This window comes from Rhododendron vialii, chromosome 2a (assembly GCF_030253575.1).
Source record: "Rhododendron vialii isolate Sample 1 chromosome 2a, ASM3025357v1".
NCBI lineage: Eukaryota > Viridiplantae > Streptophyta > Magnoliopsida > Ericales > Ericaceae > Rhododendron > Rhododendron vialii.
This window is the reverse complement of record NC_080558.1, coordinates 21,420,212-21,432,123: the sequence shown is the minus strand read 5'-3', so window position 1 is coordinate 21,432,123 and position 11,912 is coordinate 21,420,212. Positions and strand designations below refer to the sequence as shown.

The 11,912-nt window shown below is 38.9% G+C and overlaps 1 protein-coding gene and 1 non-coding gene across 3 annotated transcripts; both read left to right on the top strand.

The window, feature by feature from the left end:
• The first annotated feature begins 1,088 nt into the window (after positions 1 to 1,088).
• On the top strand, positions 1,089 to 10,747 carry LOC131316614 (uncharacterized). Of its 2 annotated transcripts, none has more exons than XM_058346047.1 (2): positions 1,089 to 2,430; positions 10,452 to 10,747. In XM_058346047.1, exons 1-2 carry the CDS (start codon positions 1,204 to 1,206, stop codon positions 10,521 to 10,523), a joined length of 1,299 nt encoding a protein of 432 aa, XP_058202030.1. In that variant the 5' UTR covers positions 1,089 to 1,203; the 3' UTR covers positions 10,524 to 10,747. The 2 variants fall into 2 exon arrangements, with proteins under 2 accessions (XP_058202030.1, XP_058202031.1); XM_058346048.1 differs by having other exon boundaries at positions 1,090 to 2,483.
• Positions 3,983 to 4,091, top strand: LOC131318226 (small nucleolar RNA snoR100). Its single transcript, XR_009197561.1, has one exon. It is a non-coding gene; the product is annotated as a small nucleolar RNA snoR100 (small nucleolar RNA).
• Positions 10,748 to 11,912: the final 1,165 nt, after the last annotated feature.

The following is an 11,912-nucleotide window of genomic DNA, read 5'->3' as shown; positions in this document are numbered from 1 at the left end:
ACGGTACACAGAGCTTACTTCGGGCCCTGCACGGATGATCCAACCCGTTCAATAATTTAAAAAAACAACAACGAGTGGGCCCATGAAAAATTAGCTCCATCTGATATATGTAAGTGCTTGATCAAATTTTCTTATTTTTGAAAAATTGGAAAAAAATGGAAAGATTGGATAAAAAATGAGAAGATTGGATCGAGCATTTATACATATCGGATGGAGTTGATTTTTTACAAATCCACTCAGTTTTTATTTTAAAATTATTGAACGGCTCTGATCATCCATGCGGGTCCGGAGTGGATCCCACGAATGGTCGGTACGTACAATTTGTGTGTTTGGGTCAATATCCGTAGCATCTTCCTTTCCTATTTCTAGGCTATCAAACCTATATCATGGAAATCACTGAAAATAGAATTTTATGTACATTGTTCATTTGATTTTCACATTCTTCTTCTTTACTTTCTCTTCTCTCCCTCCCTCCCTCTCTCTTGGGAAGTTCGATACCACCTAAATCTACTTCACCAAAACCACCTAGGTGAGTTCTGTCATTATTTTTTGTATATTTGCAACCTATTTCCTTTTCATTAAGATTATGATGTTTATCAATAGATATGTTACGTTATTGTTTATAGCATAGTTGAATTTATTGAACACGGGTTGGTATATTATACGCAAGTTCAGTTTTAATTTGCGTGTTGTAATTGTTTGAGCCATACATTGCACACGAGTTCAGTATTTGTTCTACTCTTATAATTAAAGATATGTAAAATAAAACGTAGATATTTAACTAATAATCAAGGGCATAATTAAGGATATGTAAAATCTAGTATTGTTGACTTTTGAATTTTTTCTAAAAAAAAAATATTATTATTTAATCTCCGTTTTGCAGACCCATGCCATACACTTTATGAGACGGACCGACGCGGGGCGGGGGGTAAAGGGGGGTTGGTGTTATGTTGTAGAAGGATAGCTATAATAACTTGCATTGTTGAAGCTTCAAAATGAGAAGTGTCTAGCTATATTTCCAGGTTTTAAAACTATCTATTTTTGCTAGTTGTTGACTTGTCGGTGTAAATGCTACAGTGTATCCCCTCTTCATTTATCTAGCCCTAATTTCCCTTGACAGCGCAGTGCTCTTATCTTCGCTGGCGCTCTCTCTCTCTCTCTCTCTGCGCTCGGGTTGAATAGTCTGGTCTGGGTGATTGGGAAATGGCTTTCAAGCGTAAGAGGGAATCTGGCGACGGGGGTGAGCAGTCGGGCTTGGTGTCACGGTCAGCTGCTGCTGATTCGTCTTCGGATACGAAGATGGTTTGCTCGATTATCTCTCACCTGGAAAAACCTATTGCCTATGAGATTTACTTAATAGATGTTAGGGATATTGGTTGTAATTCTGGTAGCAGCACGAGCCATGATGATATCGATTGGACAAAACAACAGATACAAAATTTAACTCCTGCCATCGAATTGCCCAGCGATAAATATCCGATGTCCATGGGATTTTTCAATGTGGGCTCTAGGGTTTATATGGTCGGTGGTGAAAGAGTAACTGCTTCTCCCCATACAAGGAGTGAGAAAGATACACACCTTGACCGCTCTGTCTATGTATGTGATACCGCATCCCCACCGCCACTATCTGTTATGCCAGCACGTCGCATGAACGGTGGCAAGCGTCACCCTTTTGTTTCCCATGTCAATGGCAAGTTTTATGTCCTCTCCGCCCACCCGACTCGTTCTACCCACTTCACTAACAAGACGCTGTTGTTCGAGTCTTTTGAGCCAAATGCTGAAATGTGGTCTGCTTTGCCAAACCCTCCTTTTTACGACTATGGGGAGTGTCCTAATCGTGGTAGCCCCGGACTGATCAAATCCAATACTGTGGTTCACTCTAAGATCTTTTACTATACCACTCACGAAGATTTCTTGTATGCTTTTAATACAGACCGCTCCGAATGGGAGACTTTCAATATGTCCACGTATAAATGGGAGAATTTTCCCTTCAGGAGTGGAGCACCTATTTCGATACCTGACTACGGTATGTGGTCTACTGTTGGTTATCCTTTAACCTCTCATGCTCTCATACCAGAAAAAGGATTTGTCAGCAAGGGGGTCGAAGGTCTCACCACACTGTTAAATCATCACCCAAGCCTTTCCTATTCTGTGGACGTACATGTGCTTGACTCGAAAAACGGATGGTTTTGTCTTTTGAAATCCGGCTGCCATGCTCATTCGTATGCTGGAGGGAAGCCGTCGCTTCTTGCTTGTGTGTTCCGCCTTGTGGAAAATCGCAAGGACAAGGTACCCGCTTTCGAAGTATATCCTTTTCCGTCTCAAGTTAAGTTCCCTGCACTGGGAGAAGGTGCTCGTCCAGACCACGAGAGGATTGTTGGAGAGACGTCCGTACTAGCTGCTACAGACCTTCGTTGCTCCCTGTTTAAGGTTGAGTCCAAACACTTTGAGGAGGAATCTGTCTTTTCTACTTCCTTTCTCTTGTAAGCCCTTTCTAGTCTTTTTGTTTTCTACTACTCTATGCACTATCTCGTTGTTTATTTTTTCCTCGCTCTCTTAATGATGGAAACACAACTGATTCCTTGAGTGTGGTGCTCGCTGCAGTGAGGTTGAATTTACACTCATACAATTACTCTAAGGTTCTTGGTAGCAGGAATTTAAAGCACATGTTTCGAGAATAGAATGAGTAATCGTTTATGTGGTAGAGTACTAGCTGAAGAATGTGATCAGCTCATGACAAACTTCAAAAATGAGAATGAGAGGCATTTAGTTAATGACAATCATAAACGAAGACAAAAAGTGGTTCACGTTGTTCCCTGCAGGTGTGAATGTCTGTATATCACCGGTCGTCTAGGTCAGGTATCGATTGCTATGATATATTAGAATAGTTTATCTATTTTCATTTGTCATTTGGTTGTTTGTTCCGTCATTGCAATTTAGCAAATAGTGGTAGAGTCAATTGCATAGACATCATTGAATAAGAAAATAGGTTGAAATTGCATGTGATTTTGCGTATCAGTAATTGGAAAGTGTGTTGTATAATGTATTTGTTTTATCCTTGGAGTTAGAGAATGGTCTTGTAGAATTTGTTTATTGCATAGACATCATAGAATAAGAAAATACGTTGCAATTGCCTGTGATTTTGCATATCAGTAATTGGAAAGTGTGTTGTATAATGTATTTGTCATATCATTAGAGTTAGAGAATGGTCTTGTATAATTTGTTTATTGTTATTGGTTTATTTGCTTCCTCTTAATGATTGATGAACAATTCATGACTATGATTACTAGTAGGTGAGTTTCTGAGATGGGACAAGATAACAGAGTTTTTTCCGACTCCGACTTGTGTTTCTTTCTGTGCCAGCCTTAAAATCGTTATATTTTCTAAACGCTTCTGAGTGCAATTGGTGGTGCCTCTAGATGGGTTAGTTAGGATTTGGGTCTTTGCTAGACAGAAGCCAAACTTTAGAAGTCCATCAGAGACCCCTTTCTGGGCTAGCTTATTTGATTTTACGTGCAAATTTTAAGCCAAATATATTTTTATATTTCCTTGTGTTGCATGTATACTGTGGAAACTTTATATCCATCTCAAAATCAATTGGTAATAAGTGGAGAGGTCCGAAATGTTATTAAGTAATTGCTCATTCCACTCCCAAGTAATGTGGGATTCATTTCCTTAACATCCCCCTCTCATGCAGCTGTATTTGAGGTATGTCACGTGTGGCCACTTTTGGGTCCTATCATCGTGCAGCATTTTTTTGCTTGTTGTTGAGTGTGGATTGTGAATTTTTAAAATGTAGGGTGGAACGGGCCCCGCTCTGATATTATGTGGAAACTTTATATCCATCTCAAAACCAATTGGCAATGAGTGGAGAGGTCCCAAATGTTATTAAGTGATCACGCATTCCACTCTCAAGCAATGTGAGATTCATTTCCTTAACATAATACTTTATCCACAATTAAATAGAACTAATGAAAACTATCAATGAAGGAAGTATGGTAATGTGCACATAAATTGATTTGGGTCTTTAGACCTGCCCTCTCTGATGCCATTTGGCTTTGATTTGGGGGGCAAGGTTTTACAACAAAACGTCATTGTAGCTCCTCAATTCTTGGAGGTTTAGGGGGGCCACTGTTTTAGTGGTATTCTGAGAGCAGCCACTTTGTGTATATATTGCCAAAGGTTAGGTCTGTCTTCAATCATCCCCCGCCCATATCCCCAATGATTGGGGATTAGATGGGTTGTGTTATGTTGTTGTTGTTGTTGTAATGAAAACTAAGACTTGTTCTTTGTAATTGACCTATATTCCATTAAGAATACAATCGGAGGCACAAGTTGAAGTTTCAATGGTGCAAGAATAACATAAAAGATCATTTTCTTTTATCCAAATTTCATGATAATGTTTTTAAGTATTACAGCTTCATCCCCAAAAACGTTTGGTAAATGTGAGATTTCTCTCAGCATGTCACACACGTGTCCACCCAAACCAAAAGAAAATTAAATGGGCACACCACCAGGCCTGTTATGTGCATACTCCCGTGTGTCCATCATGATTCATGCACAAGGGGGCCGAATGTTGGTGCTTCATAGGTTACATGCTTTTGCTTCATTTAGATGGGTCTTCCCCTTGGCACTCTATCAATACCATTTTCTTTGCCGCTGATAAAAGCAAGAAATCATTTTCTTTTGCTCTTGTAATTTCACGTGTCTTGCATGCATATTGGATGCTATGCTTCCGGGCCTGGAAGTTGCAAAATTGACGCAGGCCGAGACCTGCGATGTTAGGATAGCCCCGGGATGCCACTCAACCGGGGTAGCGGATGCCACTTGATGCTACTAATCGTGGATGCCACTCGAAGCGACAAAGCCACTCGCTTGGTTGTAGGAGGAATTACTCACTCCAAGCAAGATGCACTTGCACAATATTTAATAATCAACTCAAACTCCTCCTCATTTGATTAAATCAACTATTTGTAGGCATTACAAATTTTACACTTCCAAGACTTAATAAAGTCAAACAATTTTAATCAAGACCTTCCAAATATCTAGACCACTATTAAAACAAAGACAACGCTTACTAGATAATTAAGACACATAATAAATACTTGGACCAGAAACTAAAAGTCATTAACTAGAAACTTGACAGACACTTTGACTAGAAACTAAATAGATACTTTGAACTTGTTAAGATAACCCTTCGTCATCCGCATGGCTACCAAGGCTAAGCTCCTGCGTCAAAAATACATGACCCTTTGTGCCTATAAACATGTGCTTCTTTCCGTTAAATTCAGAATTCTATGGCAATAACTGTTGCCACTTCCTTTAAAGAGTATACGATAGTGGGAGTGCATCCTGAATATGCATAGCTCAAGGGGATGCTGCAAAGTGGCCTATGTGGCCTCCTTTTGCTTTGATAATTGATTCATAGGATCCATAATGTTCTGCATAACCAAATTGTAGCCATTATTGTTTTCCTGTTTGAAAGAGTTGTGAGATGGCTGTTGGAAAGCCCTCGATCTGGAGACGCAAAGTCTTGCTGGACGTGTCCTATATGCTTAAGTAGACTTTACTTAAGATAGCGTTAATATAATACAACAGTAGTACCAATGTCAAAATCAACAGTTTTTGTTTTGTTTACCAACTTAAAAACCACTTTTTCCCATGTAGAGTTTCTTTAATATGTTTACCACATTAGGTGACTTAATGCATTTGTTAGCTGTTCGCTTCCAACTTGTTGCCTTTTTTCTGCATTTGCTTGGATAAAGTTGAAATCTTTTGGCATTGCTAATTCTATCATGTGTGTTGCCAGTACATATGTATCTGAACTGGATAAGCATCCCCTGTTTATTTATATTCTTTCACATGAACTAAAAGACTTTTGCATTTAATAATGTACTTCATTCCTTTAGACTTTCTCCTGTAAAGATCTAGTAGCAAGTATCAGAGAGTTCTTCAATTGTTCCAATCCAATGGGTTTCATCTAAGGACGGATAGGTCTCTAGGCCTTTCATATCCATATCCCAAACGTGTTTGACACGGACATGCTCGACACGTTCCCAATAGGTGTCGAGCGTCGACACGTGAAAATGTGTTTGAATATTTAATTATTTTTTCGTAAGTCGGACACGCTTTGTTCACGTATCTGATAAATGCAGGGACACATTTTGGGCTTGTGATTTAAAAGTCGCGACAAGGCGTGAGGCGACCCTATACCGCCTCAGAGGTGTGAGGCAAGGCGAGGTTGCATGAGGCGAACGACTAGTCGTGACTCGTATCAACTAGTCGTGAGGCGCCTTAAAAGCTTGACTAGGCGTCGAAACCGTACACCCAGCCTTCGTCGACCCTCATCGGCGCCTATACAGCCCTCGTTGACGTCTAAACACCCATCCACCGCCCACCACTTTCAACCCTCGAAACCTCACACCCAGTCACCGTCAACCCTCGTCGGCGATCAAAACCCTTCGAAACTTAAAACCCATCCACCGCCGACCTTTTTCCACCTTCGCCGTCCACCGGAAAATGATTTCCAACCACTGACGAACTTCAGTTGTGCTCGAAATTGTCTAGGTCCTTCCGATTTCAGTCAAAATCAATTGGGTCCAAATCCAAAACCAGGTTTCGAGTGAGATTAACGGCTGAGTGGTGGGTCAGAGAGTCAAAAATAGGTATAGGTAGATCTGATGAAAAATAACAATTTTAACGCTTTTTAAAATTATATTTTGACCCCATAAAAATTACACTACAACACGAGAGGCTTGTAGTGAGGATTTAGTTTCCTCGCTAAAAAGCTGATTTTCCTCGCAAAATGTATTTGCGAGGAATTTTTTCCTCGCTAGACTAATTTTTTCCTCGCCAATTATAGTTTAGGCGAGAAAATTTTTCCTCGCTAAAACTCTTGAAACTAAAAATAGATAATTCTCCAGCTCATTTGCTTCCGCGCGAATTCGAACCGTGGCCTCCTGAATGGAGGCATTCACTCCATCCATCACACCAACTTCCTTTCCAGTTCAAACCTTTGCCTTTTTTATATATAAACCTTTTGTACATCCTTTCACCTCTCTAAATTTATTTCTTTAAACATTTCTCTCTAATTTTAGTCCCTTCGTAGTATTTCTTTAAACTTGTTTTTTTAAATCATTAACATTATTCACTTTTATTGAATTTTTTTATAATTTAATGTTTTGTTATATATCTTTAATAAATCTTTATACCTTTCTAAATTTGTTTATTTTATACTTCGTTTTAATTCTCTCTAAGTTTAGTAACCTTTTGTAGTGCCTAAATTAGTTTGAGCCCTTTAAATTTCTACAAATACGATATTTTTTTTGGTGGGTTAATCTGTCCTTTTACTGTGTATATGCGCCCATAACAATTTTAACTCAACTACAATATTACAATAGTAATAATTTGTTATGTTTCTTTTTAAATGGGGTTAACCTTACATATTTTGAAAATAGATTAGTGATATTTTGAAAATACATTTCGCAATTATTAAGTACTTTATCTTTTGTTTAGCTTTTCATTAATTTTTTTTGTATGAATTAATAATCAGTTATCTCTACGAAAAGCAATCCATATATCCCATGCATTCTTTTTCTGAAAAGCACATCATTCATCCAAAAACTTATAATCCCTATGTCCAATCCTTTTTTTGGGTTTATAACAGTCAAAAGAACAATACGATAGAATTGATGAATGCACTCTGTTACCTAGAGTGTTCTATTCCTTGGGTATTTATATACAAATACGGTTACAAGTGATAAGCTTTACAAAAGATATTGCAAATGATAAAATATAACCACTGAAATGGCTAACATTATTAGGACTTCTTTTCTTGATCAATTGATTTGCACTTATTGGTTGACATCCCCCCGCAAGCTGATGGTCGAGGCATGACCTTCAAATTGAAATGCAGTGTCCGATGCAGGAAGACGCAAGTCCTTTTGTGTAAAAATATCGGCAATTTGATCCCTGGTGCTAATATATTGGACGGTTAAATCACCCCGAGCGACTTAAAAATCTTTGTATTCAAACAATAAATTTTAGTAGAATTTGAACATACTGACATTGTTAACAATTAATTTCAGTTGGGGAAAAGTGAATTCATATAATTCGTGTGAAACATATTTTTTATTTCATCAATTCAATGCGATTGGCGAGGAAACTATTTTTTTCCATTTATCACTTTTTTATTTTAATAAATTTGCTAATGATATTGAACTATGTAGTTGATTATCCCTTACCATCGTGATGTTAAAGATACATGAACATAATTAATAATGACTTACATATAAAAAATTTAATGAGTCCTAAAAAAGGTGACAAAATATTTTTCGCCAAAAGGTTACATTTAGCAAGGAAAACAGATTTCCTCGCTAAATGTAACTTTTTAGCGACGAAATTGAATTTCCTCGCAGATTGTGTACTTTTAGCGACGAAATCTTTTTTCCTCGCTATATTTCCTCGCAATAGAACTTCCGTGTTGTAGTGTTATATTGTGCAATATGTTGTAGTGAATATTGCTCATTTATGTGTGTGTGTATTTACAACGCTTGCCTCGCTTCAATAAGGCACTCGCTTTGCTTCGCGGCTTGTCTTTTATGGGCTTTGTCACCTCACCTTCGCCTCGCGCTTTTCAATCACTGTAATTTGGGCCATAGTTTTTAAAACTTGGTAAAAAAAAACTGTAATGTTTGAAATGTGAACGAATTATGGCCTAATATTAAATAACTTAAGGACAGAAAGTGCAATATTCTATGGTTAAATTAAGAAATATTCTAGATAAAATTAAGAAATACGAAAAGTTATAATCTGTGTTATGCAGAAAACACGATATGCAATTCTCAATTTTTTTTTTGAATTTTAATCTTTAATGTAGAAAAAATAACATCTTGACATATTATATGAATTTTATATGTACACATACATAAATAATTATTAATTTATGTATTTAATGTATCCCCAAACGTGTCCTTGTCATTGAACAAAGGTGATCTCAATCATCACTAACTGACGATACCAGATAGAGCTAGATGATGCTTCTTCTTTGTGATAGAGCAGCGGAAGAGAAATATTCACTCAGGTCAAGGTCCCTCCAAATCGAGAGCGGTTGCTCAGCCGGAATATACACAGAAAACGGCGAGAAACTCAAAAAGAATGGTCAAAACATGAAGATTAAAGCAAGGAGATCGACATACCTCAAATTCGTACAAGATCTCCCAACCAAAGCACTCGAAATCTCTATCAAAAGGATGAAGGCGACGGCGGCAGTACGATTTGAAAATCTGGGGAACTTCATCGACTTCTCTTTCCTCTCTCTCTTATATACTCGGGTAATTTGAGGGGTTGCGCGGGAAACGAAGCGTCGTATATCGAGCCGTTGGATTTCTGACGCGTGTTATCATCAGACGGCCAGCATCAGGGGCTCTGCACCGAGAACAGGCGCCGGATTTTCGGACCTTAGGCGTGATGACGCGTGTCACCGAAGCGACGTTTTGTACCAATCAACTGACACGGCATGTGCCGAGACAGCCTGTCTATTCTGAGACCTCGACAATTGCTGACACGTAGCTCTCGTCTCTGGCACAGGTGAAACGGGATCTACCGAGGCAAGCTTACTCTCCGGTAGTTCTCTAAGGAAAGGATCAAGGCCTGATGTTTCATATAATGAGGTCAAGACCCTGAAGCAGGGGTACAAGGCTCCAGGGGCTTGAGGGGCTATTGTGGGGGCTTCGGTCATTGCCTCGGTAATCTGACCGGACCACCATCAACCGAGGTATCATATCGGCACGGTCTATAGGATTGTATAGGCGGGTCAACGTATATCCTTCTGTTTACTCGCTCGGTATCAAGTCTCCTGTTAACTCTTCGGTTTATTACCGAAGCAAGCATTCCATTAGTCTCTTGAAAGAATGTACATAGCAGAAGGTGACCAAGAGCGATATGTGGCGGATAGGATCATCTAGGTCATGTCTGGCCATGTGCTCCATAACCGCCTTATCCGGTGCGTTATCTATGATGTCATCCGAGACGGTTACCTGAGCGTATCCTTCACGCGCTAGCTTGGAGACCAAGCAAACCTAGGTCTATAAATACAAAGGGATTCTAACCTAAAGAGGTATGTCATCCTTCCCTAACCCTAGATCTATATCCTCCTCTGAGATCTAACTTGATCGTCGGAGGGTCACTGGGCTATTCTAGCCCTAGAGACTTGTTGCAGGTTCAGAGGCGGGTGAACGGAGCAGCGGAAGAGAAATATTCACTCAGGTCAAGGTCCCTCCAAATCGAACCCCTACACTACATGCTACCCATATATAGTTGGTCATTTCATTCGCCAATGGGTAGTCCCAAGTCACATGGTTATTTGAATCGCTCTTGTTTTGGTATGAATTAAGAAATATGTATTTCTCATGTACTGGGTATCTAGCTTTTTTCTTTCTCCGATGTTTCAGGTGAACAAAAGCTCGAGTGATTTAATGGTGATGGTGGCTTTCTTCATTTGGATTGGGGACAGAGTCTTGTAGTAGTTTTGTGGGTTTTCTAGCTCCTACCATTTTACTGGCTGTAATAGTTAAGATTTCAGCTTTGGTTGATGTTTAATACTTATTACTCTGATGTGACACTCTTAACTAATTTTGAATCTTACTACTCATATACTAGGATTGTGGATGTGGTTTGGGCCATTTAGTCTCCCTATGCTCAGTTTAGTTGTTTCATGAAACATTATAGTAAATGATGATTATGATTTTAGTGTGGTTGATGTGTGTGTTAGTTTTTTTTTCTTTTTGCTTGGTCTTTTAAGATAGAAGGGTGATCGACAGTGCTATCAGTCAGGATATCCTTTAATTGAAGAGCTTGTGTTACCGAGGATAATACTGGTATACATGAAACAGGGGACAATTTTTCCCGTGACGGATGAGTCGATTCCATTGTTGTATCGTTCCTGGAAACTGCAGCTATTAATTTGGCTTGCGTCTTTGTTGCATGGGGTCAGGATTTGAATAGATTTTATCAGCTTGCAGCATTCCTAGTACGCAATGTCTAAATGTCAAACTAGTTATTTTAACATTTTCGGGCTATTCGTTTACCCTTTTTCTTCCAGCGTTTGTGCTTCCATTTGCATTCTGGAAGCGAAGCTGCATTAAGAGCTGCCCACGTTGTTCGTATACAAATCAATCAAACATTAGTCAAAATACCAAGAGCTTAGGGAACAATTAAGTCTCATTCGAGCATTCGAAACACAAAATACTGAACAATTAGGGATGCAAACGAATAGAGCCGATCAAGACTCGGCTCAGTTAAAGCTTGTTCGAGCTCGACTCGAGTCCTAATTAAACAAGCTCAAGCTCAAATTCTAGGTTTGTTTTGTTATCAAGCTGAACGCAAGCCAGTAGAGGCTCGGCTCGAGTTGGCTCGCAAGCCAAGACTTAGTAGACTTTTTACGTTAATTACCACAATTAGCATTAGCATTTTGATTCCCTGTTTCAGAATCCTTACAAAAACATAATAAAGGTTATTGTTATTCTAAAATTCAGATTATTTTCTTATGGAGTATAGAAAAATGAAAGATATATACCTCCACAATCATTATATTTTTGGTTATATTAGCCTATGTGAGGATATATATACGTTTTTCGTTAGCCCGTTAAGGCTCGTGAATGAGCTCGAACTCGAGTCAAGCCAAGGCCAACTCGGCTTGAGCTCGACTCGTTAAGTTTTCATTGAGCGCAGCTCGAGTTCGGATTTGTTAAAAACTTAATAAACAAGCTTAAGCATGGTAAAATTCGGCTCGGCTCGGCTCGTTTATTCAGCCCTACAAAAAATGCACCCCTTTGAACGTTCCATTACACAAAGCGCACATTAGCTATACTTGCTACATTTTCTCCACTTCTACTTCAGTAGAATAAGAAATT

What these genes read in the sequence shown, in the direction of transcription:
- LOC131316614 (XM_058346047.1), top strand. Translation starts at nt 1,204, where the DNA reads ATGGCTTTCAAGCGTAAGAGGGAATCTGGCGACGGGGGTGAGCAGTCG. An exon ending in TTCGTTGCTCCCTGTTTAAG is followed by an intron (nt 2,431 to 10,451) that starts GTTGAGTCCAAA and finishes CCGATGTTTCAG; the next exon opens with GTGAACAAAAGCTCGAGTGA.